Genomic DNA, 23,462 nt, shown 5'->3' on the forward strand with positions numbered 1-23,462 from the left:
TATCCTTGATTGCAGTAGAAGCTCGGGATGTAACAATATTTCTGTAATATAAATTTTCGTTTGTAGAGAAATGAATAATTAAAATTTCTGTAATTATTTTTCAGTCTTAATAATCAAGCGACCAATAAAACACGAACAAGCAATTAACTAAGTAAGGCGCTCGAGCATCCCCAGCAATTGCATCCACTGCTGATAACAATGTTATGATATTAAACATTAACTATTATATGTGCAGTTTGGTTTATCTTGTTAAATGAAGCCCACTATCATTAATTACTGGCGCAATTTCCTCCATTGCGAATACTGCACATGTTATGAATGTTCATTTATAAACAGGAATCTATTATGCACCATCTGATCGTTATAGTTTGGCTATCTGTTATTTGTAATTTAATAGAAAGCCGCTAAATTCATTCATACACGAATAACGCAGTTAGATTTCCAGTGAATAATTTGTGCAGTGAAGGATTGCGCTCACTCGAACGGGAATTCACTCATTCCGGAAAGTTTAATGTGCCACGTCATGGATGAAATTCGGAAATATAACAATTGATGAAAAATTCTTTAAAATAAATTTCCCGTTTTCTCCGCAGGAAGAACGTTATAAAAGGGAAATCTAAAAGATTAATTCTAAAAAAAACATACTTAAAGATAGCGTGAGGATAAGCATTCTTTACTTTCTCGACTCGCTATTAAAAAAAAGAGCCGATTGTCTAATTATCATTGTGTCGAAAAGTAGTGACTCTTCTTTTTGTAAGATGGCCTCTTATCAGTCGGACGGATGCATAGAAGCCGACGGCTGGCAGACAGCACAGCGAACAAGAACAGCCATGTAATAGAGTTAGCGTGGGTCATGGCGCGATATTCTAGTATTCGGCAGAAGCGGGGAATTGGCTGCTATCAACTGACGCAAAACGGTAACTCGGGCCACTCAACCATCCAAGCGGCCAACCCTGCAGGAGGCGAATTTCCATAAGCAGCACACCGCTGCAACTTTTCTAACAAGTTTTGATATCTTTCAATTCTTGGTAGCTAGGTGGACGGATGCTGCCACCGCCTTTCGAAAGGGAAATACGGTGTATAAAAAAAGAGAATCGTTTACAAAACTGGCGAATTCTTGTATATTTTTAGAATATTTTCGAAAAATACCCATACGCAAAGGTCAACGCGCTTTCGCTCGTTATACGGTCTATTGTAGACTTTGGACGTCTCCCGTTCGTTTGTTTAGTGCACGTTCTTTATTAATAGAAACGGCGATTCGAAAATTATAACTGGAAATTCTGTCTCGAGCGCTGGATTATTATTACAAACGACTTTGCACCGGTTTGTTAATTTGTAACTGTTAACACATTCAATTTTCTTATCGATGACACGTGTCGTCGCCGTGACGTCATCAATCTGACCTCCCGGAGAGTCTCCGCAGAGTTGCTATAATTCGGTCAAAATGTTATTACTTTTAAATTCGGCGAAGAAACAAACAATACTAATTTGAAAGAGATACAGCATTACACAATCTGCATTATATAACTCTCAGACTTTGCGTAATTAATTTTAATGTAATTTATCATTCGATTTACTGGATACGAAATTATTTTTCGCTTGGTTTTCTCTTACAAACCGAGAAGAATTCCACGAATCTTTACACATTCTGTACATGAATACGATTAAAAAAGTGTAAAGATAAATATCCGAGAAGCATTTTAGAAATGTAAATGATATTTTCCGGGCAATAAAGAACTTTTAAATGTTAGCTCGCGGCAAAAGGTGGAGGAGATCCTATTTAGCATTGTGTACTATACATTTTGTTTGTATTTTATTTTTATTCACGTTCGGATCCTCAGTCTTTTACATATGAAAAGCGAAGACTGCAGCTCTCTTCTCTAGAGGCAAGTAATAGGTAGATTAATGAAAAGAATTAAATTGCGTGTATCCTAATGCTTCTAAATTTGTTTTACGACTCGATCTACCGATACTAATTTCATCCGAAAGCTTTTATCTCAAAGTCTCCAACTCGAGAATTCTTACAACTATTTGGAATTCCACCCGTTCACTCGGCTATAAATTGCCGCCATAAAGAAAACCTATTTTCTATTAACGCCCCTTCTTAAAATTTCTTTTTCCCGTGCAAATTAATGCCAACGGATAAACAAAGCCGAGCCACAGTCACTAATGACTGTTTACAAACGTAAATGGAGCATCTTGGTCGCTACCAATCAACTAAAGGTCCACCATACAATTATGGAAAGATTAGAATGGAAAATTGCCCATTATTCATCATTGTTTGTTATAAAAGTTCAGATGTAATAATGATGTGACGAGAGAATCGCCAGATAGCGAGTGTAAGGGTACGACTCTATAGCCTACATGTCTAAAATCACGTGTTCTAAAGTCAACCCGGCCACCAAGTATAACGTGTTATCTTGCCCGGCCAAGTTGCACTACGGCAGTCGGACCGAAACGGCAATGGCGACTGCTTTTCTACAGGAAAGTTTAAGTGTGAGTATAGACATTCCTAGTCACATACCGTGGCAGAGTTTGTCTGCCGATTTGGCCAGTAGACTGAAGCAGAGGTCTCTGAGAATCTCCAGAAGTACCAGGTTAGATTATAAACCCACCCCAATCAGGGAAGAAGGAGAAAAGTTGCCCTTAATCAACGGACGTCATGGAGAGAAAATCGAAAACGAGGAAGAGGCCCAGCCTATAGGTAATCTTGCTTTTTATTTAATCGCGTGGCCAATTTTTGCCACTTCTATCGTTTCTATGTAAAGTGTGAGTGGGTGGATGTAGCGATAAAATCGTTTTTTTTTTTTTTCAATTCAAAGTCTGCAGCAAATTTTATGTAAAACTTTAAAGTTAACAGGTAGTTTTATCCTTAGTTGTCTAGAGATATAAACTTTACAGGAGGAATTTGTAGTTTTATTAGAGAATAAACCTCCTGAGGCACCGAAATATCGATCACGGTGATGTATTGTGTCGGCTAATTTACAATTCAGATGTTAGATCTCAATAAAGTTGACGTGTTCTACACTTTATTAAAAATGTGTATAACATAAGAGAACGGTCAAAAATAACATTTTCTTTTTGATAAAGTCGGTTCTTTATTGTCCTATATCGAAACAAGAACATCTGCTAGATATCCCACTTTGATTAATGGCCTTATTTTGAGTCTTGGGTGAACATTTGACGTAATATGTCTCATTTTCAATCGACTGCAATTACAAGAAATGGAAAACAAACGTCTCTTCGGTTGGGAGAGGTTCTTCGCATCTAGGTCAGTTCACCCAAGTCTGGACCAAACTGGTCTTTCCAATTACATAAAACAAACAGGATGAGATATTTGAGCATCTCTTCCTCGACGTCATCCCGTCTTAAACTTTAAAAAAGAAAAAAGAAAGCCGAATATTGAAGGTTTAACTCGATAAAATGAGTTTGAAAGGTGATCCGCTCTGACAGATGAGTTGGATGTCGGATGTCGTCGCCACCTCTTCTCAGGACATTTTGGCGCTAGTCTGTCTGCACTCGATTGTTGCAGTTAGTTGGACTTGACCTATGACTAGAGAGCTTGTTGCTTCCGTCTGATTTTACTTGTTGCCTAGTTTAAAACTTCGATTTCATTCTCTACATATTTTATAATGGCGATAAAATATTCCGGTTCGTTTCGAGTTATAAACATTTAAAATAATAAAAAAAAAGGTAGCATTAAAGTGGCGCCGTAATTAAATTTGAGTAGATTTTATGCCGATCGATGCACATAATTTAAATACATTATTAATGAAAAATATTTAGTTAGATTTACTCATTCATTAGCAATTCCGCATCCTCTTTTCAATTCTCCGATGGTAAGACCTAATTGATAAAGTCTCGTGCCGACCATTATCATCCAAGATATTCAGATGTGTATCAATTATCTACATCCTCCGTACAGACCCTTGAAAATTCCGAGATAATTTCATAACTTCTAAAAGTCGAGTGGCTAAATTTTTTTCTTTTAAAGGAAAATTAATTATGTTTTTATTTGTTTAAGAAAAAAAAACGCGGCCTGTTAAAGAGAAAGTAATTACTATCTCTCAATAAAATATATTTAAAATGACTTGGGTGACCGGGATGATAATGGAATTTATTCTCTGATCGATTGATTGTTATATGATAAGCCAACAAAAATCCAATTCCGCTTCTTTATTATTATCATTTTTTATATTTTTATTCGACTTTTCCGAAAAAGTTTTCCCAGCAGCAATTACATTACCACATCTTACAAGGATTATGAACAACTTTCTTAGATTCGGACGTGCGCTGAATGCATTTACATGAGTAATATCGAATGAATGAAAGTTCTTTTATGTAGGTTAGAATAAAGTGGAACAAAGCCCCGAAGCTAAACTATGTGCTCCTAATTTCTGTATCATTTAACCACCATTGATCATTTTTTAAACGCGATATTAATATTTCTACACTACTTAAACGGATAATTTTTCGTTAAGCCAGCAATTTTCTTCTTGTCTTATATTTTAAAATAATTGAAATATTTTTTAAAGATCTGTCAGTTGAATTACAAATATATTTTTTTCTGTTTTTACTAAATGTTAAAAAGAATTTTTGACTTATTTAAAAGAATAATTCAAAAAAAAGAGGTCATTCAAACGTCTTGCCAAATTGGTCTGGTGTAGATTTATGGCCCACGAAAGAATTAATTTGATCTTTTTTTTTTAATGCGAGTATCGCACCTGTTATTCTAATCGCCACTAAGTTTTAAAAGTATGTTATTTAGAATGAATGAAGTAAAGAAAATAAATAAATTTTACTTTAGATTGATTCCGTAGCTTAGAATAATTTATCGATGAGAAGAGGACGAACTTTACCATTGTTGTCTGTCCGTGTAGAGTTTGAAGATAAGGATATTTATCTTAAGATAATTGGCAGTTTGTTCTTCGGTTAATCGATACAATAGAAACAAGTGACGAGTTGTAAAACGCAAATATTTAAATAAACTAAATGCATGACATTCTTTGGAAAAATATCGATTTTAACTCACTTAAATGAAAAAAAAACTTTGCCGGATTTAATTACGAAGTTTCTTTATTCCAAATAGAAAATTTTCTGTCCCACTTTGTTTCGATTCCTATAAAAAAAAAAAAAATAAAAAAGAAAAATCGTTTCTACGTCCGAACATCGGGTATTAAAATATGTATAATTTTTTGTTTTGTATACTTGTCACGAGCCGTCTATCGCGATAAAGAACGGCGAGGAAAAAAAATAAATAATAATAATAATAATAATAATATTAACATGGGCAATACGGAAAATGACGACCTTCTCCATGGTTTAGAAATGTCGGAATTTTGGTAAGATGCCAAAAGACGGGCGAAACAATGTGCATATCGAACCGAAAACTTTTATAGTGTGCATACTTCTCATCCAAAATGTATTTTTGTTTTCAGGAGTCCACTGGACCGTCATTTCCTTCCTATTGCTGAACAGTGCCTTGGGTTGTGGTATTCTCAATTTTCCTAACGCCTTCAACAGAGCGGGTGGTGTGTATGTGGCATTCGTTCTACAACTGGTGAGTATTATGTAGGTTGATTTTTAATAAATGAATAAGTGTGTGTCACACTTATTCATTTATTAAAAATCAGGTTTGCAACACGCATTGACTCGGATTTTCGGCCCCAAAAAAAAAAAACGTTAATCGGAATCAATCGAATAGAGAAACTAATACAAAAATCTGTGTCTAGACAACGCGCTTTCACTCTATTTTGTTGTTGTTTCATCTTCTGAGCCGTTTCTTTTTTAAAAAAAACAAAAAAGTTGTCGTTCATAAATTAAAAATTTTTCTCGCTAGATTTAATTATGCATGGCAAAGGAATTAAACTCGATTAAAAAAGTTTGAACATAATTATTAGTTATTTCTTAAAATTAAAACTGTTTGAGCAGAAAAGTTAAATTCTGTAAATGTTAACGTTAATCTCTTTGTACTCTTATTTTAATCGGATTATTTTCTTAACATTTACTTGATAATTTTCATGCGATTAATTTGGATTCCTTTATCTACGACTTTTAGAAGTTTCTCTAATTTATTACCGATGTCTTAGAAAATTTTCTATAATTTATTGATCTATTTATCTTAAACAAAGTGCCAAACCATCCGAAGCAGAAAGCATCAATATTCTAGTCTCTCACGTGTACTTATTCCACATCCTTTGCTATTAATGGATCCACTAAGATCCAACATTTGCTTCTTTTTAGGGATAATTCTTGCAAAATTTTCTTGTATTGCCACCTTGGTTTCTATAGGGAATTTCATTCAATTTCACCAACAAAAATTATGACTCTCTCGTGTATAGTTTATATCTGATATCCTATAAGCTTGTATTCTTCCCACAATTTCATTTGTTAAATAGATAAAATATAGTTTTAAGCCTTTAAAACATTTCCCTTTTATTTTTCTAATAGTTAACAAAATGATTTTTTCCTATTGCCTGAATGAGCACTCGATTTGATGATTTCTTGGACAGTAGTAAAGTAGATGTAATTGCAATTTTCTCAGTAAATAAAGATCCTAACCGATAGCAACTGTAACAATAACCAAAATTAACATCGATTTTAGTATTTACATGCAACTGACACTAGCCTGTTTATCAGCAAATGACTGTAAAATTCAGAAATAAACTGGCGAAATAACAAACTTTTCAGGAATGATAAATGTGCTAATCTCAGTTAATGAATTGTCACTTTTTTCTTTTTGGTAATTAATTTTTAGCAGAAAAATTAGTCCCTTGTATCCATCTCGTATCCTCTTGGAATATCCAAAGTATCTTAGAGATATGCATTATTCATCAGTTAAGGTGAAATGATAAACACACAATTTTTCAAGTCGACTTTTTTTTTTGGTTCAGAAGTATGAATTACGACTTTGTCTCCTATAATTTTACCAATGACCAACATTATCTGGTTTCTCCTGGTACCCAATACGTTTCTGCTCTATGTTTACAATATTTTTCACTCGGAAATAGCAGCAGTTTCGCATTACTCTATGATCATTCAAATATCCTACAAAATATTCCTACAGCAAATCGTGAAATAGAATTCGTATCAAACGGAAGCAGACAGGCGCCAGATGATGACCATTTCTGCCATCTTTTTTCCTAATAATCCAGAGAACTAATCTAAATTAAAGTTACCAAAACTTCGGTGATGATATAATGAGTGGGTTCACCTCTCTGTTTGCCTTTTTTTTTTTTTTTACGAGTTCTTAATTAATTATAGTGCGGAACCAGAAAGTGCACTCGGGTAAAAGCGGTTCTTGTTTATGAACGTTCTTTTAGAGTCCGATCGATTAATTGGCTACATATCTCATTCCAAATTAACGTAATAAGTGAAAAACAAACGTCGACTCGTTAGGAAAAAGAAAAAAAAAAAAAATTGCTGAATCCGTGACATCTTGTGACCCATTTGCCGTGACAGTATCTATATACCACGTGCCCTTTCGTATCAAAATACAAGATAAATAACCTTCATCGTTTACGTAAAAAATTGCGAAATTGTGTTTTCTGTTTAAAGCTTACATTTTCTGATGTAAACATTTTCTTCCTTAGAAAAATAAAATAAAAAAAAAAAAGAAGAAATAAAATGGTAGAGTTTACAATTGAGAGCGAATCGAATTTATCGTGTTTTTCAGATTATTTCGTGCTATTTTGGATCGGACAAATTTCGTGAATTTCGAATTCTCGAGTGTTTTCGGCCGTGATGCTTCCAACAAAGAAACTTTATCTTTGGAAAAGCGAGTCGCTCGATCGGAAATTAAATTGGAAAGAAAAGACTTTAGTCTGGAAGTGGTAGAATTTCCTTTCTGTAGGGGTTCCGCTCAAATTTTACTGACGAGAGGAAGATATACAGTATGTAAATGTCCACCCTCTTTCCTTCTAGACAATCGATTGATTCTACTGCCGAATCTACACAATTACTAATGTTATAAATTTGATGATCACGTAAAGAGAGGAAAGAAGAAGAAGAAGAAAAAAAAAAAGGAACTAGAATTCCAAATTCTCATTAAAATATATTTTAACTCCTCGAATTAGATTTGTTTTCATTTTCGGCACCAACTAGATCGGACAGAAATTAAAAAGAGCGTGGTGCAGATAATAAAAATCTATTTCCTATTTAAAAATTTCGATTTTATTAGCTTAAAAAAAAAAAAAGCCTGTAATAAATCTTTTTTTATTTTTATTTTTCAGATAATGCTATGTTTAATGATTAGCACGATGGTGGTCTTAGCCTATTGCGCCGATATCAAAGGAGATAATACTTACCACGACGTGCTATTATCCATGTGTGGCAGAAGAGCTCAGCAATGTGCGGCCATCTCTATTCTCTGTTCATGTTTTGGAGTCTGTATAGCCTTCCTTGTCATCATAGGAGACCAATATGATAGATGTGAGTACTCTAAATGATTGAATTCTGCAAATTTCAAGGCATTTAATAAATTGCTTAAAACGGAATAAAACAATTGTACTTTTTCTTTTTCTTTTTTTAATACTTTGTAACTGTAAAATGATTCGGGATTAAGAAGCTTAAATGAATTTGTAACATTTTTTTTTTTTTTTTTTTTTTAACCGGTTGAAAAAAATTGCGCCTGGCTATTACGGAGTAACAAATAACATTGTCTTATCTTTAATTAAAATTTCTTTTTCGAGACAATTAACGACGTTAAAAAAGTAATAATTTCATATCCTTTTTCCAAATAAATAATTCTAGAAGTGAATAAAATTGCGTGTTTATCGATTGAAGAAGAAGATAATCGAAAGGTTTCGCTGAATGGAGTTTTTGTTGTAGCTATTGTTACTATAACAGTAGTAATTTTTTTTTTTTTTTTTTTTTAATATTTATCTTTTATCGATTTTCTTTTTTCAGTGTTAGCGTCGTTGATGGGGCAGGAATTCTGCGAACATTGGTTTTACGATCGTAAATTTACCATCGCCATAACAACGGCCATATGTATTCTGCCAATGTGCTACTTCCAGAGGCTGGACTTCCTCCGTTACGCTAGGTCAGATTTTTAACACTAGATGGCGGCACGTAACGAAGAGGATGAATTTATTAATTTCCAGTTTACTTGCAGCGCTTTGGGTATCTTCGCTATGCTCTATCCCGTTTTCTTGACAGTTTACGAATATTTTATGCTAGACATTCCAAAACCCGAATTGAAAACCACGTAAGTGTGGAAAGAGGGAAAGAAAAAAAAAAGGGCCGAAAATATATCCTATTTATATAAATTTATGTACAATTTTTACAGGCCCGATAGTATTGTGGACGTTTTCGTGGCCATTCCAGTTATCTGCATCCCTTATCAAGTAAGCCCAACCTTTGCACGGCCTGTTGATTTTTTGTCCGTTAACGAAAGAAAATTACAGCTAATCGCTCTGGACTGATACAGAAGCAGATAATGTATCGCCCACTTCTATAAAAACTGCTGATTTTTTCCACACTTCCATTCTACTGCGAATAATCGAAAACTTGGATTGAGTGCATTCCATGATTGATGACGAGAAGCGCTAGAGCGGCGCCGTGCCACTCTTTTACGCCTCCGGGCGCCATCTATTATTCAAATTAAGGATTAAAATCATTTTTATTTGAAAATTTTTAAATTAGTATTTTTATTATTTTTAAAAAAATGAAAACAATTTTAATTTAACGAAATTTGACAGAGTGTGATTTTTAATTAAACTTTTTTTTTTAAATTTCGATATAATGCGATAAGCTATAATAAAGAAATGCTTACGAAGATAGGAGTTTTAATACAGTCAAACCTCGATACAGCGCCCTCCTACAGAAGTCACAAACGGTTCTTACTCTTAAATATTATCGAGGTTACGGCCGAAGTTTTTATCTCTAAAACGCGAACGTCGAACGTCGAGCGTCGCTTACAAGATAGCGACGCTCGACGTTCGACGTTCGCGTTTTAGAGATAAAAACTTCGGCCGNGATTTATATTTTTGGTTTCTTTTTTTTTTTATATATATATTCGTCTTTTAACTTCTCACATTAAATTTCTCTCTTCAACTTTATGTTGATTCACCTTAACATTACAGCTACCAAATTTGACTTGGTCATAAAATGAGTTCGTGACGTCAAGTAAATGAGTTTCTGCTCTCATCTCGGAGCAACTCATCAAAGACAGAGCAGGAGCAGTAATGTGATTATAGTTTCCTCAAATGATTATGATTTGCAAGAGTAGCAGTTAGTTTATCAAATTTTATCTTTGAATATTTACAAGTTAAAGAATGACATCAAAACTAGAAAAATATATATATATATATTTTTTTTTTAAAATAAACAACAATAAAATTCTCTTCGTTGATTGAGACTATTTTAAACACTCGTTTTTTTCCCTATTTTATAAAGACAAAGATTGAAGTTAATTCGCACGCCTAAGTTTCGCTGTTAAAGTTGTAGACGATGTATTTAAATATTCAGCATTTTTATATAATCTTTCGATTCGTTTTGGGAATTAATTACATTAAACATGGCAAGAGAAAGTCGTAAGTTCAAAAGTTCAGAAACTACTTGGTTAATTAAACAGGCTACAGCTTTTCTCCTCGAACTTGTTGGCTTATAATAGAATCAGAAAGTAGTTTAAAAGCAGAGATTTTTAATAGATAAAACGATTTTTAAAACAATGTTAACAAATTCTATACTCCATTTATTTATAATAAAACTTACTTTTTCGGTGATAGAAAAGGTCGAAGAATGAATTAAAATGATTGCTCTCTTCTGGAATCAATTTTTCAACAAAAACCGTTCCTAGCTATGATTTTGTTTGAAAAATTGACAGAAGCGCTCATCTGACAATGGCTTGTGATATCTACCAAACTGATATAAGGCCCTACTTGGAAACAGTTTTAGAAAAAAAAAACTACGGTAAAGTGAATCACAAATTCCTTTTTAGATAAATCAACTTAATATTAACAAAGAGAAGCGACAATTTTCAACTCGAATCAATCATTATCAAGTATCGAATGTTGCACTCTAGTGTCAAATTGGTCAAATAACAAGGGTGTTTATGTGATCCCAGATTTTCTGGATCTAAGTAAGGATTTTCCAGAACATTTCTCTCAGATTTGGCAACTTTACAATTTCTTGACAGAATAACTAACTCCGACCACGTAGTTTTCTCTGATAAGATTTTTAAGATAGTTTATTTTGATTCCACGATCCTTACATCTGCTAGATTATATCTTTTTAGGATAGAACGGCGATAAAAAAAAATATATTTANAACCTCTCTATTAAACAGAGAATTAATAAATGTACGAATTTGGTCATTTTTATCCCCCCCCGAAACCACCTGACTTTCGAACTGTCAAACTTACGATCTCATCGCTTTGCACTATTCTTGTTAAAGTGGTTGGGTTTAGTGGCACATTGAATATAATGGAAATTTAGGAGGCGCTATATCGAGATTTGCTATACTTTCCGATGGCTTTTAAGAGTCACGATTGCTAATGTATATTCATTTCAGACTCACGAAGTGGTGATACCCGTGTACTCGTGTATGAGGGAGAGAAAACTGAAAAACTTTATCAAAGCAACGCTGTTGGCCATGACCATTCTGCTCTTCTTGTACACCATCACCGGAACGTTCGGTTACATCACTTTCGGCTCGAAAATCCTACCCGACGTCATGGTTCTGTACGATGCCAGCGACCCAGTAGTACTAATTGGTATAGGAGCCCTGATTGTTAAAATGATAACGACCTATCCACCTCTGGTACTTTGCGGAAGGTAATGGCGCCTTTCCTCTAATGACACGTTGAAACTTTGGTAAATATTTTATGCGGCAAACAAAATAAAAACGTTAAATCAAAGTACCGACACCGTTTAACTGATTTTAAATAAATTAAATAAGATTTAAAAGAAAATGCTTAATTACTTAATTAAAAAAAAAAAAATCAAACGAAAACTTTCAACGCAAGTAATACAATCTCCCTTCTCTAATTAAACTCATTCACCATCAATTTTTAATTTATCTTAAGATTATTCTTAGTTAAAACTATAATTTTTCTCTATTAACATATATTAATTATTATTAAAATTGTTTAATTCATTGATCGAGTTTTAAGGTAATTATATATAATCGCAATTACTCTTCCTGTCATCTGTTAATTATTTAAAGCATTAATTTCGATGTCATTTTTGGTTTGATGAATGTAGGGGTGCTCTAGATGGTCTGTATGCAGAATTTGCTAAGCTGACAGTCAACGACTTTCTGAAAGGAGAGAAGAAAAGAAGAATTATCATTACTTCGGGTTGGGTAGCAGTAACCCTGTTCCTTGCCCTATACACACCGAGTATAGGGGTAGTCTTGGAAATGCTTGGGTGTGTGGCAGTTATAAATATATTCGTCTTTCCAGGTAAGAATGAGAAACATTGGCTCGAGTAGTCTATCCTCTCTTTCTTTTTCTAGTTTTTTGGAATAGGTCCACCAGGAATAAACCTATCTATCAGGGTTCTTAGAAAGGTTTCTCGAGATTGAAAGAGTGTTAAAAAAATAAAATAGAAGATAACATTTCTGATTGCTGCGATTTCTACTCATGCATGTCGTGTTCTGCCATTTAGAAACGATTGAATGCAGTTAATACGTCTCAAGAATAAATAAGAATGTAAGGTTAAAGCATTTTGAAAAATGATCTACTGCATCTATCTGTCATTCCAGATTCGGGAAATCCAGTAAATTCACCGGAAAAATATTTATCATCGTTGGAAATACGATAAGATTTTTTTCCCCCTGTCGAAAATTAATATAAATATTTTCTATCGACATCCAAGTCCAATAAGAAAGTAATTAATGACTATTTTCAGAAATTAAGAAGGAAAAAAAAAGAAAGGTAAACCTAATCATCGATAGTTTGGCGAATTAAGTTTTCAGAAATTTAATATTTTTGTCGGTCAGACAGACAGACAATTCTAAACAGATGCTGCCCTAGAAACAAATCGCCACGTTCTGAATGAATGTTTTTTCTATTTAAATTTGACTAAGAATTTCTTTTATTGTCGAGCCTTTAAAACGGAAATTTAATATGGTCTTATTAAGAATTCGGACATTTATGGCCACTTTGGGATGGTGTAAAATGCAGAATCTTAGTGTCTACGGCGAAGATGAATCGGAAGAAACGTCTATTGGTAAATAGGATAATGAATTGGTAGTGGGAAGTGAAGGATAAAAAGTTCTTTTCCTCCTCTTCACTCGGAAATATCGATTGCTACGTTAAAAGAAACTGTACGAGAAGAGAAAGGAAAGTTCTGCGTAAAATAATAGAAGTGAGTGATTGCTGCAACCAAATAAAAGAAAAATTTACATATAAACCAAAAGAAGTTGGAGAGGCTCTTTGCGTAAAACTAGATGAAGATGAAAACCAGTTACCTATAATGTCGAATGAGAACGAAAGAAAAGAAAATTGAATAAAACGCAAATTAGAAAGAAAGATTGTTGCAACTTTTTCCGTCTACTTTCGTTTCCTATAAGAAACGGAAAAATTGATTCTTTAAAAATAATGAGATGGAAAAAAGACAGTAGGAATTGAAAAGTAAATAAAATGTAAAACGTTGAAAAATTAAAAGATGGAAAAATTCTTTAATTTTTCAACATTCGACGTCTTATCTTTGGAAAAAAAAGAAAGGAGGAGTTGCATTGACCATCCAAGAAATTAGAGGCAAATGGAGAGTAAAGAAAAGTTTCGCAGACGAAATCTGTGCTAAACCCACTAAAGAATAGATGTGTGAAAAGTATGAATAGCATAAAATATCTAGCTTTAGAAGGAAAAAGCTATCTGAAAGGCTAACTCGTAAATGGAGTGAAATGAGAGAGTAATATGTGCAAAGGGCAGTAAGAAACTATACTTTGCTCTGTCATCATTCCTATCCGATTTTCCGGGCCATTTTATCTAAAGAAAGAAATCGTCTTGCGGGATTGTCGTGAGTGTCCGTCCATCAGTCTACTTATCGATTTGAATAAAAAGAAAATAGCCAAACATAGAAAAATTATAGGTAATGCTTAACTTATCCCTACATTTTGATACAAGACGGAAAAAAAAAAGGAAATTATAGACATCTTTTATCCGAGTGTAGCTTTATAAGAAGGCAAAAATCCAGTTTTTCACTTACTTTCAGTTTCTTGCCTTTGGCAAGCTACACGAGTCTTTGTTTAAGAGGACGATCTCGGGGTGGAGCTACAAAAATTACAGTTTTCACAGAATACAGCTGGATTTTTTAATAGGAAAACTGAATAACTTATTCGCTAAAACTATTAACATCGATCACAGAATTTAAAAAAAAAAAAGTTATACCGTCATTTATTTAAATTTTAAAAAAGTTATACAAGCGTACCTCGTGAAAATGTAAAGTTAATATATATTTAGTTTTACCTAAGAAAAATTATGATTAAATCTATTTTTATAAAGGTTGTTAGAGTAAGCTATTTATTTAAGTACATCATTTATATGGAAAGTATCAAATTAATTACAGTAATTTTCTTTCTTTTTTTTTTTCTCCTAGGTATTTGCTTGTTGCAAGTGATTTTGAAGCATAATCAGCAGCTGCGGGGATGGAAAAGGAAATGTTTGATGGCTTTATCCTGTACAATGTTGTTATTCGGAGCTTACATATTCGGTGTAGTTTTTACTCAAGTGGTGGTCTTCGATATTCCCAGAGGAGGAGGTGGAGGAAAGCACAATTTCTGCTAAGAAATGACTCCGCCCAATACAATAGGAGTTCCTAATATATGTGCGCGTTATTAACCGGTCTGTACATATACTAATGAATTATAGATTTTTCCTATAACACTGTAAACGTTCCGAGCGGGATATTATAATAAATTTATTTATATATATATATATTTTTTTTTAATTCTTTTTTTTTCCGTTTTCAATTTTCGCTAATGGCTTTTGGAAACAAACTAATTTGCGAAATTTTGAGTGAGATTTTCGAGATAAAGAGGTTAGCGTAGTTTTATCTTCTTTGCAATCGATTTGTTCTATAAAAGTAGAAATCCGAGGCTTGATATATAAAAAAATAAATAAATAAACTAGATATTTTTGAATGGAAATTCAACAAATTTATCTAAAAATGCAAAAAAAAAAACGTTTTGCAATTTGCATTTAAATTTCGGAATGACAATACTAAAGATGCAATATATACAGCCTTTTTTTTTTGTTTTTCTTTACGATAAAGTAAATTACTTTATCAAAATATTGAGATTTTTATTTTATTTTTCTCAAACCAAATTCGTATATTATAAGATACACAGAATATAAAACTCGATATTTGAAATTAAACTAGTTTTTCAAATAATAATAATAATAATAATGAAATATATTTTGTTATTTTATAAGAAAAAACAGTTTTGTTTGTAAAAATACGATCGTCTTTCATCCAAAAATTAAGGGTAAAAAGAAAAAAAAATAAATAAAATGAAATAAAATTGGATAAATTAGAAAAAAAAGAACAATAAAAACTGGACTATGAACAAAAGAGATAATTAACTTCAATTATCCGGATAACAAATATGTTTAAAAATAGAATCACAAGTCAAATAAAGATAAAATTTCTTGGAACAGTTAACGTTATTTACAATCAACACGACATAAAATTTTCATATGACAAACACAGATTTAACATCTTTTTCTTCTTTAACTTAACGCTTTCTATTAGTACCGATCCCAGTTGTTAATATTGTAATAGCTAATAGTGAATCTAAACAACAAATTCTTTACCCGATTAAATTAGTAAATAATTAACTTATATACGAATAAGAAAAATTCGAAATTATATAAAGATAAGGCCTATATAATAATGGCAGTGATATAATTCAAACACTGCAAATACAGACCATATTTCATGTATCCAATAACATAATATGTATATACAATAGTAATACATCTATAATTTGATTTTATATTTTTATAATATTATTATTATTATATATACATATATATATAGAGATTACATACCGTATATTATACATAAATAATTTCTAGTATGCCTACTATTTTTGCATAAGTTGGTATATTTATCTGTCTATACATAAACTTAAATATTGACAGTTTATTTTAAGTTATCGAATTCTTATCACCGTTATCGATTCATTGTTTGATAGGCTCTTTCACATGAAAGCTGTTGGAGAAAATATTTCAAACTTTGTATTATAATATATCTAGCAAATATTGGTCCGAATAAATAGGCATAAACTTTGTGCTTTTGTAAATTTTTCTGAAAAATTATATAGCAAATTTAATTTAATTTCCCACCCCTGTTTATCTATAAGAGGTTTCTGTCTTGTTAAATACTATAACGGTATTTGTTTGGATTACAAGAATGCAATGCGATAGGTAAACAGATTAAAGCTGTAGGCCTATTCGGATTGTTCGGAAAAAATCACAGCGGCTCAATGAAATTCATTAAGGCAAATTGTATTAGTGTGTCTTATCGTAAGATCCTTCGGCAGCGTATCCATGAACGTATCCTGAATCGCTTTGAACGTCTTCTCTTCCTTCGCGTCCCTTTCCTCGACCAGTTTCGTCAAATCTTTGTTTGTGAGTTCCCGTGAATTTTGTATGGTCGGTCAGTCTTCCCACTGCACCCCCTCTGGCCGAAGCCTGAATATTTAATGATTCTCATCAGTATCTACAAGCCGGGAATATATACATCTACCCTAAACTTACCGTGGTCCTACTGGTTCCGGGAAGGCCGCAGCTGGTCAATTTTTCTTTCATCTCGTCCAAAGACAATTTTTTATTTTTAGCCACCGTCTCCAGAAATTGGTTATATTCGTTCAGATTCAAAGCCTTCTTCGCCCTTCGGTAATAAATCACGCCAGTTAAATAGATTTACAGATAAAAATAAGGAGAATTAACAAATTCTTTTAGATTCATAGAATCGACTCACTTGGAAATCTGCTTGAAGTAAATTCCGGTGTCTGTAGTGGTGATAGTTTTGCCGTCGATAACTTTCGATTGTTTGAACCATTTGTCGCTGTTACTCAGAGTTATTGTCTCGCCGGTACTTTTTGCATCACCGAATTTGGCAAAATTCCGAAACTGCTCTTCGAAACTAACATCTTCGGTTGCCATTTTCAAACAAATCCTTAAAATACGTAAAGAACATCTGTCATTTTTTTAATTTTCTATATTAAAGTTATGATGTTTAACATTTATAGGATATATCCAGCGGTGGATTAAGATCTTCCGGGATCCTAGGCGGATTTGGGGACTTCTCAGCTTGCGACTTTCCTAAGGGGGCAAAGGAATATACTCCCACTATTATAATTATTGCTTAAAATTTTACTACCCCCTTGGTCCTTGCGTGGTGGTGGGGTCAGAAGACCCGATCCGGTGGAGGCAAATGACCCATTCTCACCCACATAGCTCCTCTACACAATTTTACATCATAAATTAATAAATTCTAATTGTAACTATAGGATTATTTATTAAAAAAAATAGTTAAAATTTCTTGCTTTTTCCAATTTCGGAGCCTGAACTTATGTGTCTGGTGTGCCTTGTGAGCAATCCTGCACTGGATATATCCCGTTAAAAATATTTAGCAATTTTTAATGTCGAAGAATAATAGCACATCGGCTTATGTAGAAGCTACAATTGATCAAGTTACGTTGGGGAAGAAAGGAAGAAAAAAAAAAAAAATTTTGGAGAGCAAACATTTATATAGAGAGGGATGGGAAACGTCGGATAAAGCCGAGTTATCCATCTCCTCCAATAAACGTTTGCACCGCAGTAACAATAGGAATATATTCCAGTGGCGAACAGCGGGATTCCGTATTTCCGCATTCCGATTCGGGAAATAGGTTAGGGTAATATGGAAAGCATAATAGCACTTAATTATAGAAACATAAGCTGTACGTGCAGATAGGCAGTTAAATATCCCGCTAATCAGCAAAGTGTTGTGAATAGAGCAAATTTCAGTTAAATGCTCTCCTCTCCGCTACACAATAGCTAATTATGAGCTATTTGTTATCTGAGATAATTAGATAACCCAACCCATTCGCCATTCGGATGACCTTTGACCCAATCGAACAAAAGCTATAACCTTCTCGTTTTCTAGCATCGTCATTAATAAACATACTTTTCTTTTTTATATTATTTTATAATTTTAAATTTTACTTAAATTTTAATTTGTTAAAATTTAAAAATTTAAATAACCGACCACCTTTTATAAATATGTTATTTAATGAAATTATCTCCTATTTTTTAATAGTATTTTTCGCTGACATAACTCGAAGCGGCAAGTTTAATTAGAACTCGGATTGTTTTATTTTTTTTACTTTGTAAAAATTAAAAAAAACAACTTTTCTTATGAAATTAAATTTGTTTCTTTATTAAAATTTTTAATTAAGCGAACGGGACGGAAAATCCCGAGTTAGAACAGCAACGTTTCCCGTGGCGCCATCTGATGATTAAATTTAGTAATTTTTTTTTTTTACATCTTTTTCATATCTTTACCATCTTTGAATTATTCTCTTTGATAAAGCAGGAAAAAAAATATTTTATGTCGACATTTAAATATTATGTACTGGACTAAAATTTTATTTAAAGATAATAAATTTAAAATTACTGGAAATTGAGGTCGGAGTAAGATAACCTTATTTCCTAAAAAAAAGGCTGAATATTTTAAATAAATTTAAATATTCTGACAGAAAAAAGTCCGAATAAATTTTAAAAAGATGAATTCAGACTGATATCTAGTCGACAATATTTTTAAAAGCATTAGAATCTTCCAATAATTTAAAATTTTGAAGTAAAAGCATCGAGTCTTTTGCCTAAGGCTAACTTATAAATATAGTAATGCAGGTTTTTTGATCAAAGAATTCGACGTGATGTTATTAAAATGGATAGTTAAGCTGTAAACTTTAACCTTTACGAACAACCCGGAAAAATCGATATCAAACGCAGTTATTTTTATTAAAAGTTATCATAGCAAACAGCTTGAGATAAAAATCTCGGATATTATCAAATTCCAAATGTTAAAAAAAAATAATAATAATAATAATATGTTAGGCGTTAAAAATCTCCAAGGAGCATAAGGAGCTGTAGAATCGCGGCAATTTTAGGTGGCACAGAGGGGGATCCTTATCGACATGTGACGTTGTTTGTCACACGTCATCTAACAGCGTAGTGCAGGCAAGTATCGCATCGCTGCTACAAGGAAATCGCCTGGATATGTCAGTTATATATAACTGTGATATCAGTCGGTCACATGATCGTCCAAAGTAGAACCGTTGCTTCATACGTCACCCGAAAACTCCCCGTAGCCTGCACATTTTAAATGTCCTAAGGTTTGGTATGACAATATTTATTGCCGGATAGCTAAAGCTTTTCAAATGTAGCGAAAGAGTAATCTTGTCTCCAGAAGCAACCCGATATATTTTACAATCTCCAGAAACTGCTTCTTTTATAGCGACACAAGATGGATACCAGAATTGTAATAAAAATGGGCTGTTTTCACTTTAAAATACACACGAAAATGGAACTTAAAAGACACAAAAGTGTCTTTTTACAGGACCTTTGATACATCAAACAGTTTCTATTCATCTTTTGTGTATACCGAAATAGTCGGTGATAGGCCTATATAACGGATCAATTTTATTCAGAAAAAAAAAAACCAGCAATAAATTGAAAACTGTCCTTTACTATCTATAAATGTCAGGGAATTTTTAAATATAAAATTTATTCTATTTTTCTAAGATATAAGCTTATTTTCTAGAAGAAAACGAAATCACGATTATGAAATTGACTCACGCGACGATATGCTAATACAACGCAGCATATACACAGAAGACGGCATTTTTCTACGTACTATACATGTTTATGACATAAACTAAGCTAAATAAAATCTTTTCCGTTTATTGCCAAACCGGAATTCCGTTATATGTTAAATGCGTCGATATTATAGACCTTATACAACTTAAAATTTTAGTAAATCTTCATTTTTTTTACATTAAAACGGAAGCAAAAAATATCAACTACACAACAGGAAGGATGTTTGTGTACATCGCAACGAAGGGGAGTGGTCCTGTCACCGCATCGGATCAATCGATCATCCTCTCCTCTTCGACAAAAAAAAAAAAAAAAAAAGGAAAATGCTCGTAGCGATTTTAACTAAATAAAGACATACTTACTATTTAGGATCTAGGAATATTCTGTCCTATTCCTTATATTTGCAGATACTGTATTCGTTTTTTTGAAGTGGCTGACGAAAGGGATGTAGTACGGAGCGTCGTTTCGAAGACGTACGATAGATGGTGCTCTAATCGAATTCTCCCCGCCCACTCGACATACCGATAACGGAATGTAGAAAAGAAAATATATCGTGACTTTGCTAAAAATTCTCTTCTTCTCCACGTAATTTCTTTAAAGGGATGAGTCAAGAGTTTTAAAACCGGTTAATTAATAATGGTCTAAACACATATAAAATATCTGAAATACGTCAGCGAAATTAATAGAGCAACTCTCACGCTAACGTCATTAAAAATTTTAATAGCGAAATATTTCATTAAATTTTAAATTGAAATTTCTCTAAATAAGTTATTGCATTTATTAAGTTACAAAAATTTTAACGTCCATTTTATAATTATTCAAATTACTCGAGGAATCTAATTATCCATTCTTTAACGGTAGCGTTATATATTTAGCATTGTAAATGGACTGCTGATTGCAATATACTGGGACTTCACAATTTGTGGTATCTTAACTAATAGCAAACTTTTCCCGTGTATTTATATAAATTTAACAAAATTTCGGCTTATTTATGGTATATTCGAAAATATTCTCAAGAGCAATGAACTAACGTTTAAGTCACACCATTAGCGCGAATTATAGCGTTTCCGGGTCACACGAAAAATCGATTAACTCCGCGGCGGCTCTTCACGTACGTGCAATTTTCTTCACCAAAAGCAATCGGTTTTTCCTTTAAATTGGAAGAAGCTTAAGATAAATGATAGAATTTTGTATTCTATCAATTATCACGGTTTGATGGGCAAACTAATTTTATTTTTTTTTATTTAATTTTTCCCGACAGTCCATTATGACTCTTGTTTCCCATTCTGTTTATCCACCAATCGATCCTTCATAGTGACTAGAATTGGAATTGTCCGAGCGTAATATTGGTCGAGTTAGTATCTTTCCATCATACGTTTCAATTAATTCTAGCCTAACAAATTCTTAAAAACAGTCACGTAAATAAATTTCGTAAAGAAAATAAAGATGCAATAGCTCTTTTGCATAGTTATATCTCGTTATTACAAATTCCATACGTGTCGAGATTGCTAATAAATATTTTGAAACGGTAATTTATATATTTTTCCATCGTAAAATATTTAAAATATTGTAAACACAATTTTACGAGAATCGTATTTTTCAAATCTTCATTGGCCAATATACTGCCTTTATCTAATGGACATTTATGTGCCTGGTCTTATGTATGGGATCTATCCTACGTATTAAACTGAAAATAGCAAAACTGAAATAAATCTTTACTGAATTATCTTATATACTGTATACATATCACTAATTTATCTAGTACTTTAATTCACTACAGAGACCATTCAAGTATTATGTTATGTCAGTAGTTTATGGGGAAAGAAGATTCGTTTCTCTCTGACGATGGGGAAAGTTCGAAGGACGTAAGATTGTATCGTCGTGTTTCTTTCTTCCCAGTCATCACAAAATTATCTGAAAATAATTCCTGTGTATTTGTGAATGGTTTAACTTTTGGCCTGATTGCATAATTAGGGAAGGAAGTCCTTTGATTTCCGATGACTGGAGACGACGGAGGGAGATAAAAAAAAAAAAGCAAATTTTTGCTGATGTAATACTTGAATGGGCCCATAAAAGCTGATAAAATATCTTAATTATGTCTATACTTTTTAAAAATGTATATAGGATTTGTAACAGCCTATATTTACACTGCAGAACACCGATAAATTCTGATTTTATTAAACTTGCTCCTTTGGGAAAGATTATACTGTATTTATAAATGACTACTACAGCTATAATAATACATAGCCAGAAAATTTCCAGTATGATACACTTAGTGGAAGAGTATGTGCGAAATTATAATGTAGGTACACTCTAATTAACATTTTCTATAAATTATGAACGCCGGTTAGATAAAGCATTTCGAGTAAATAAATGTCTTGATATATTGATTTCTCTTTGATCACTTTCTATTATGCAATACCAAGCCAAATTTCTTAATACCAGACACTTCACTTTTTATTTTTCGTTAAAAATGTGCGTGTATGTGTGTATATATATATATATAGTTATGCTAAAAATAAGTATCCAGTTAACGCCCTATTCAATATTATAATGGCCACACTCACAAAAAATATAAGATCTATATATCACTTGTTTTATTCTTAGTAATTTAATCAGTTATTATATTAAAGTATGAGGGAGTTAGAAAATGAATCTCTAATGTTTCATTGACTATATACTGAACGAAATTAGTCATTGAATTCAGAAGGATATTGCTTAGAAAGTCTGGCACAAATTTTGAGTAAGATTGATAAACTGTTCACCCAATATTTCCATTGTATAATATTTTTAAACGTATTATATTCTTCAAATCAATATGATATAAATATATAAATGAAGGAAGTATCATAAACTCTAGCTTTTCTAAAATTTAAATGATCAATCATAGAACATAATTATAAATATACAGAATAAAAATAATTTAAAATACTGTAAATCCAATGAAAACTTTAAATTTATCAGAGTCTTTAATTCAAGTATACCCAGTTTTGAGTGGTAGTATTATAATTTATCAAAATACCAACATTTTTAATTTTACAGAAATCTATTTTTGACATGAATATATTCAAAAATATTTCATTTTTTAATAAAATAAAACAGAATGCAAAGAGATCCTGAGTAAGAAATAGATTCATCTATTCTGTTCCCATATGCAAGCAGTAAGCTGTCTTTCCATGAATCAAAGTTTCCTAATAAAGATTTATAAAAATATAATGCAAATAGAATTTGTTAATTAATAGCTTATAATTTTGAAGACTTGTAAAATCAGATAAACAAAGCATGAGTTTTTAATAAAGATTTTTTAAAATTCATTCCAATTAGAATAAATTCATTAGATAGAGTAAAGTGAACAGTCATATTTCAAGATATATTTCAAAATATTTTATCATCTAAACAATAAATATTACAAAACTTCAATTATTACTTAAGATAAAAGTGTTTCTAAATTTTTTTTCTGGACAAAATACTTCCATTCTAATTACTGAATTCCTCCTTTATTTGATTAAAATTCATAGAGTATGACAGTAAATAGACTTTGACTTATTAATTTATTCCAATTAGTTTTAAATAAATTTCATTTATATTTGACATAAAAATTTAATAAATATTTACAACTTTTTTCCTTCAAATTTAAAGTTTTATA

The 23,462-nt window shown here is 32.1% G+C and overlaps 2 protein-coding genes across 2 annotated transcripts; one reads left to right on the forward strand and one right to left on the reverse strand.

Annotated features, from left to right (window-relative positions):
- Positions 1 to 2,311: 2,311 nt before the first annotated feature.
- LOC111623570 (putative sodium-coupled neutral amino acid transporter 7) lies at positions 2,312 to 15,164 on the forward strand. The gene is made up of 9 exons (XM_023366185.1): positions 2,312 to 2,704; positions 5,439 to 5,560; positions 8,232 to 8,430; positions 8,908 to 9,043; positions 9,116 to 9,208; positions 9,290 to 9,347; positions 11,515 to 11,777; positions 12,207 to 12,406; positions 14,547 to 15,164. The coding sequence occupies exons 1-9, from the start codon at positions 2,365 to 2,367 to the stop codon at positions 14,732 to 14,734; spliced, it is 1,599 nt and encodes a 532-aa protein (XP_023221953.1). The 5' UTR covers positions 2,312 to 2,364; the 3' UTR covers positions 14,735 to 15,164.
- A 77-nt stretch (positions 15,165 to 15,241) lies between these two features.
- LOC111623571 (TPPP family protein CG45057-like) lies at positions 15,242 to 20,335 on the reverse strand. The gene is made up of 4 exons (XM_023366186.1): positions 20,179 to 20,335; positions 16,935 to 17,132; positions 16,712 to 16,844; positions 15,242 to 16,645 (listed from the first exon to the last, which is right to left on the reverse strand). The coding sequence occupies exons 2-4, from the start codon at positions 17,117 to 17,119 to the stop codon at positions 16,463 to 16,465; spliced, it is 501 nt and encodes a 166-aa protein (XP_023221954.1). The 5' UTR covers positions 17,120 to 17,132; positions 20,179 to 20,335; the 3' UTR covers positions 15,242 to 16,462.
- Positions 20,336 to 23,462: the final 3,127 nt, after the last annotated feature.

The sequence above is a fragment of the Centruroides sculpturatus genome, unplaced genomic scaffold, assembly GCF_000671375.1.
Source record: "Centruroides sculpturatus isolate CEXI.00-Female unplaced genomic scaffold, Cexi_2.0 scaffold16, whole genome shotgun sequence".
In the NCBI taxonomy this organism is placed as follows: domain Eukaryota; kingdom Metazoa; phylum Arthropoda; class Arachnida; order Scorpiones; family Buthidae; genus Centruroides; species Centruroides sculpturatus.

Excerpts from the sequence above, each read along its gene's own strand:
- LOC111623570 (XM_023366185.1), top strand. The coding sequence starts at position 2,365 with ATGTCTAAAATCACGTGTTCTAAAGTCAACCCGGCCACCAAGTATAAC. Across the intron at positions 9,044-9,115 it reads GACTTCCTCCGTTACGCTAG|CGCTTTGGGTATCTTCGCTA; the intron begins GTCAGATTTTTA and ends GTTTACTTGCAG. Across the intron at positions 12,407-14,546 it reads AAATATATTCGTCTTTCCAG|GTATTTGCTTGTTGCAAGTG; the intron begins GTAAGAATGAGA and ends TTTTTCTCCTAG.
- LOC111623571 (XM_023366186.1), bottom strand. The coding sequence starts at position 17,119 with ATGGCAACCGAAGATGTTAGTTTCGAAGAGCAGTTTCGGAATTTTGCC. Across the intron at positions 16,845-16,934 it reads TACTTCAAGCAGATTTCCAA|GGCGAAGAAGGCTTTGAATC; the intron begins GTGAGTCGATTC and ends TTATTACCGAAG. Across the intron at positions 16,646-16,711 it reads CCGGAACCAGTAGGACCACG|GCTTCGGCCAGAGGGGGTGC; the intron begins GTAAGTTTAGGG and ends TTAAATATTCAG.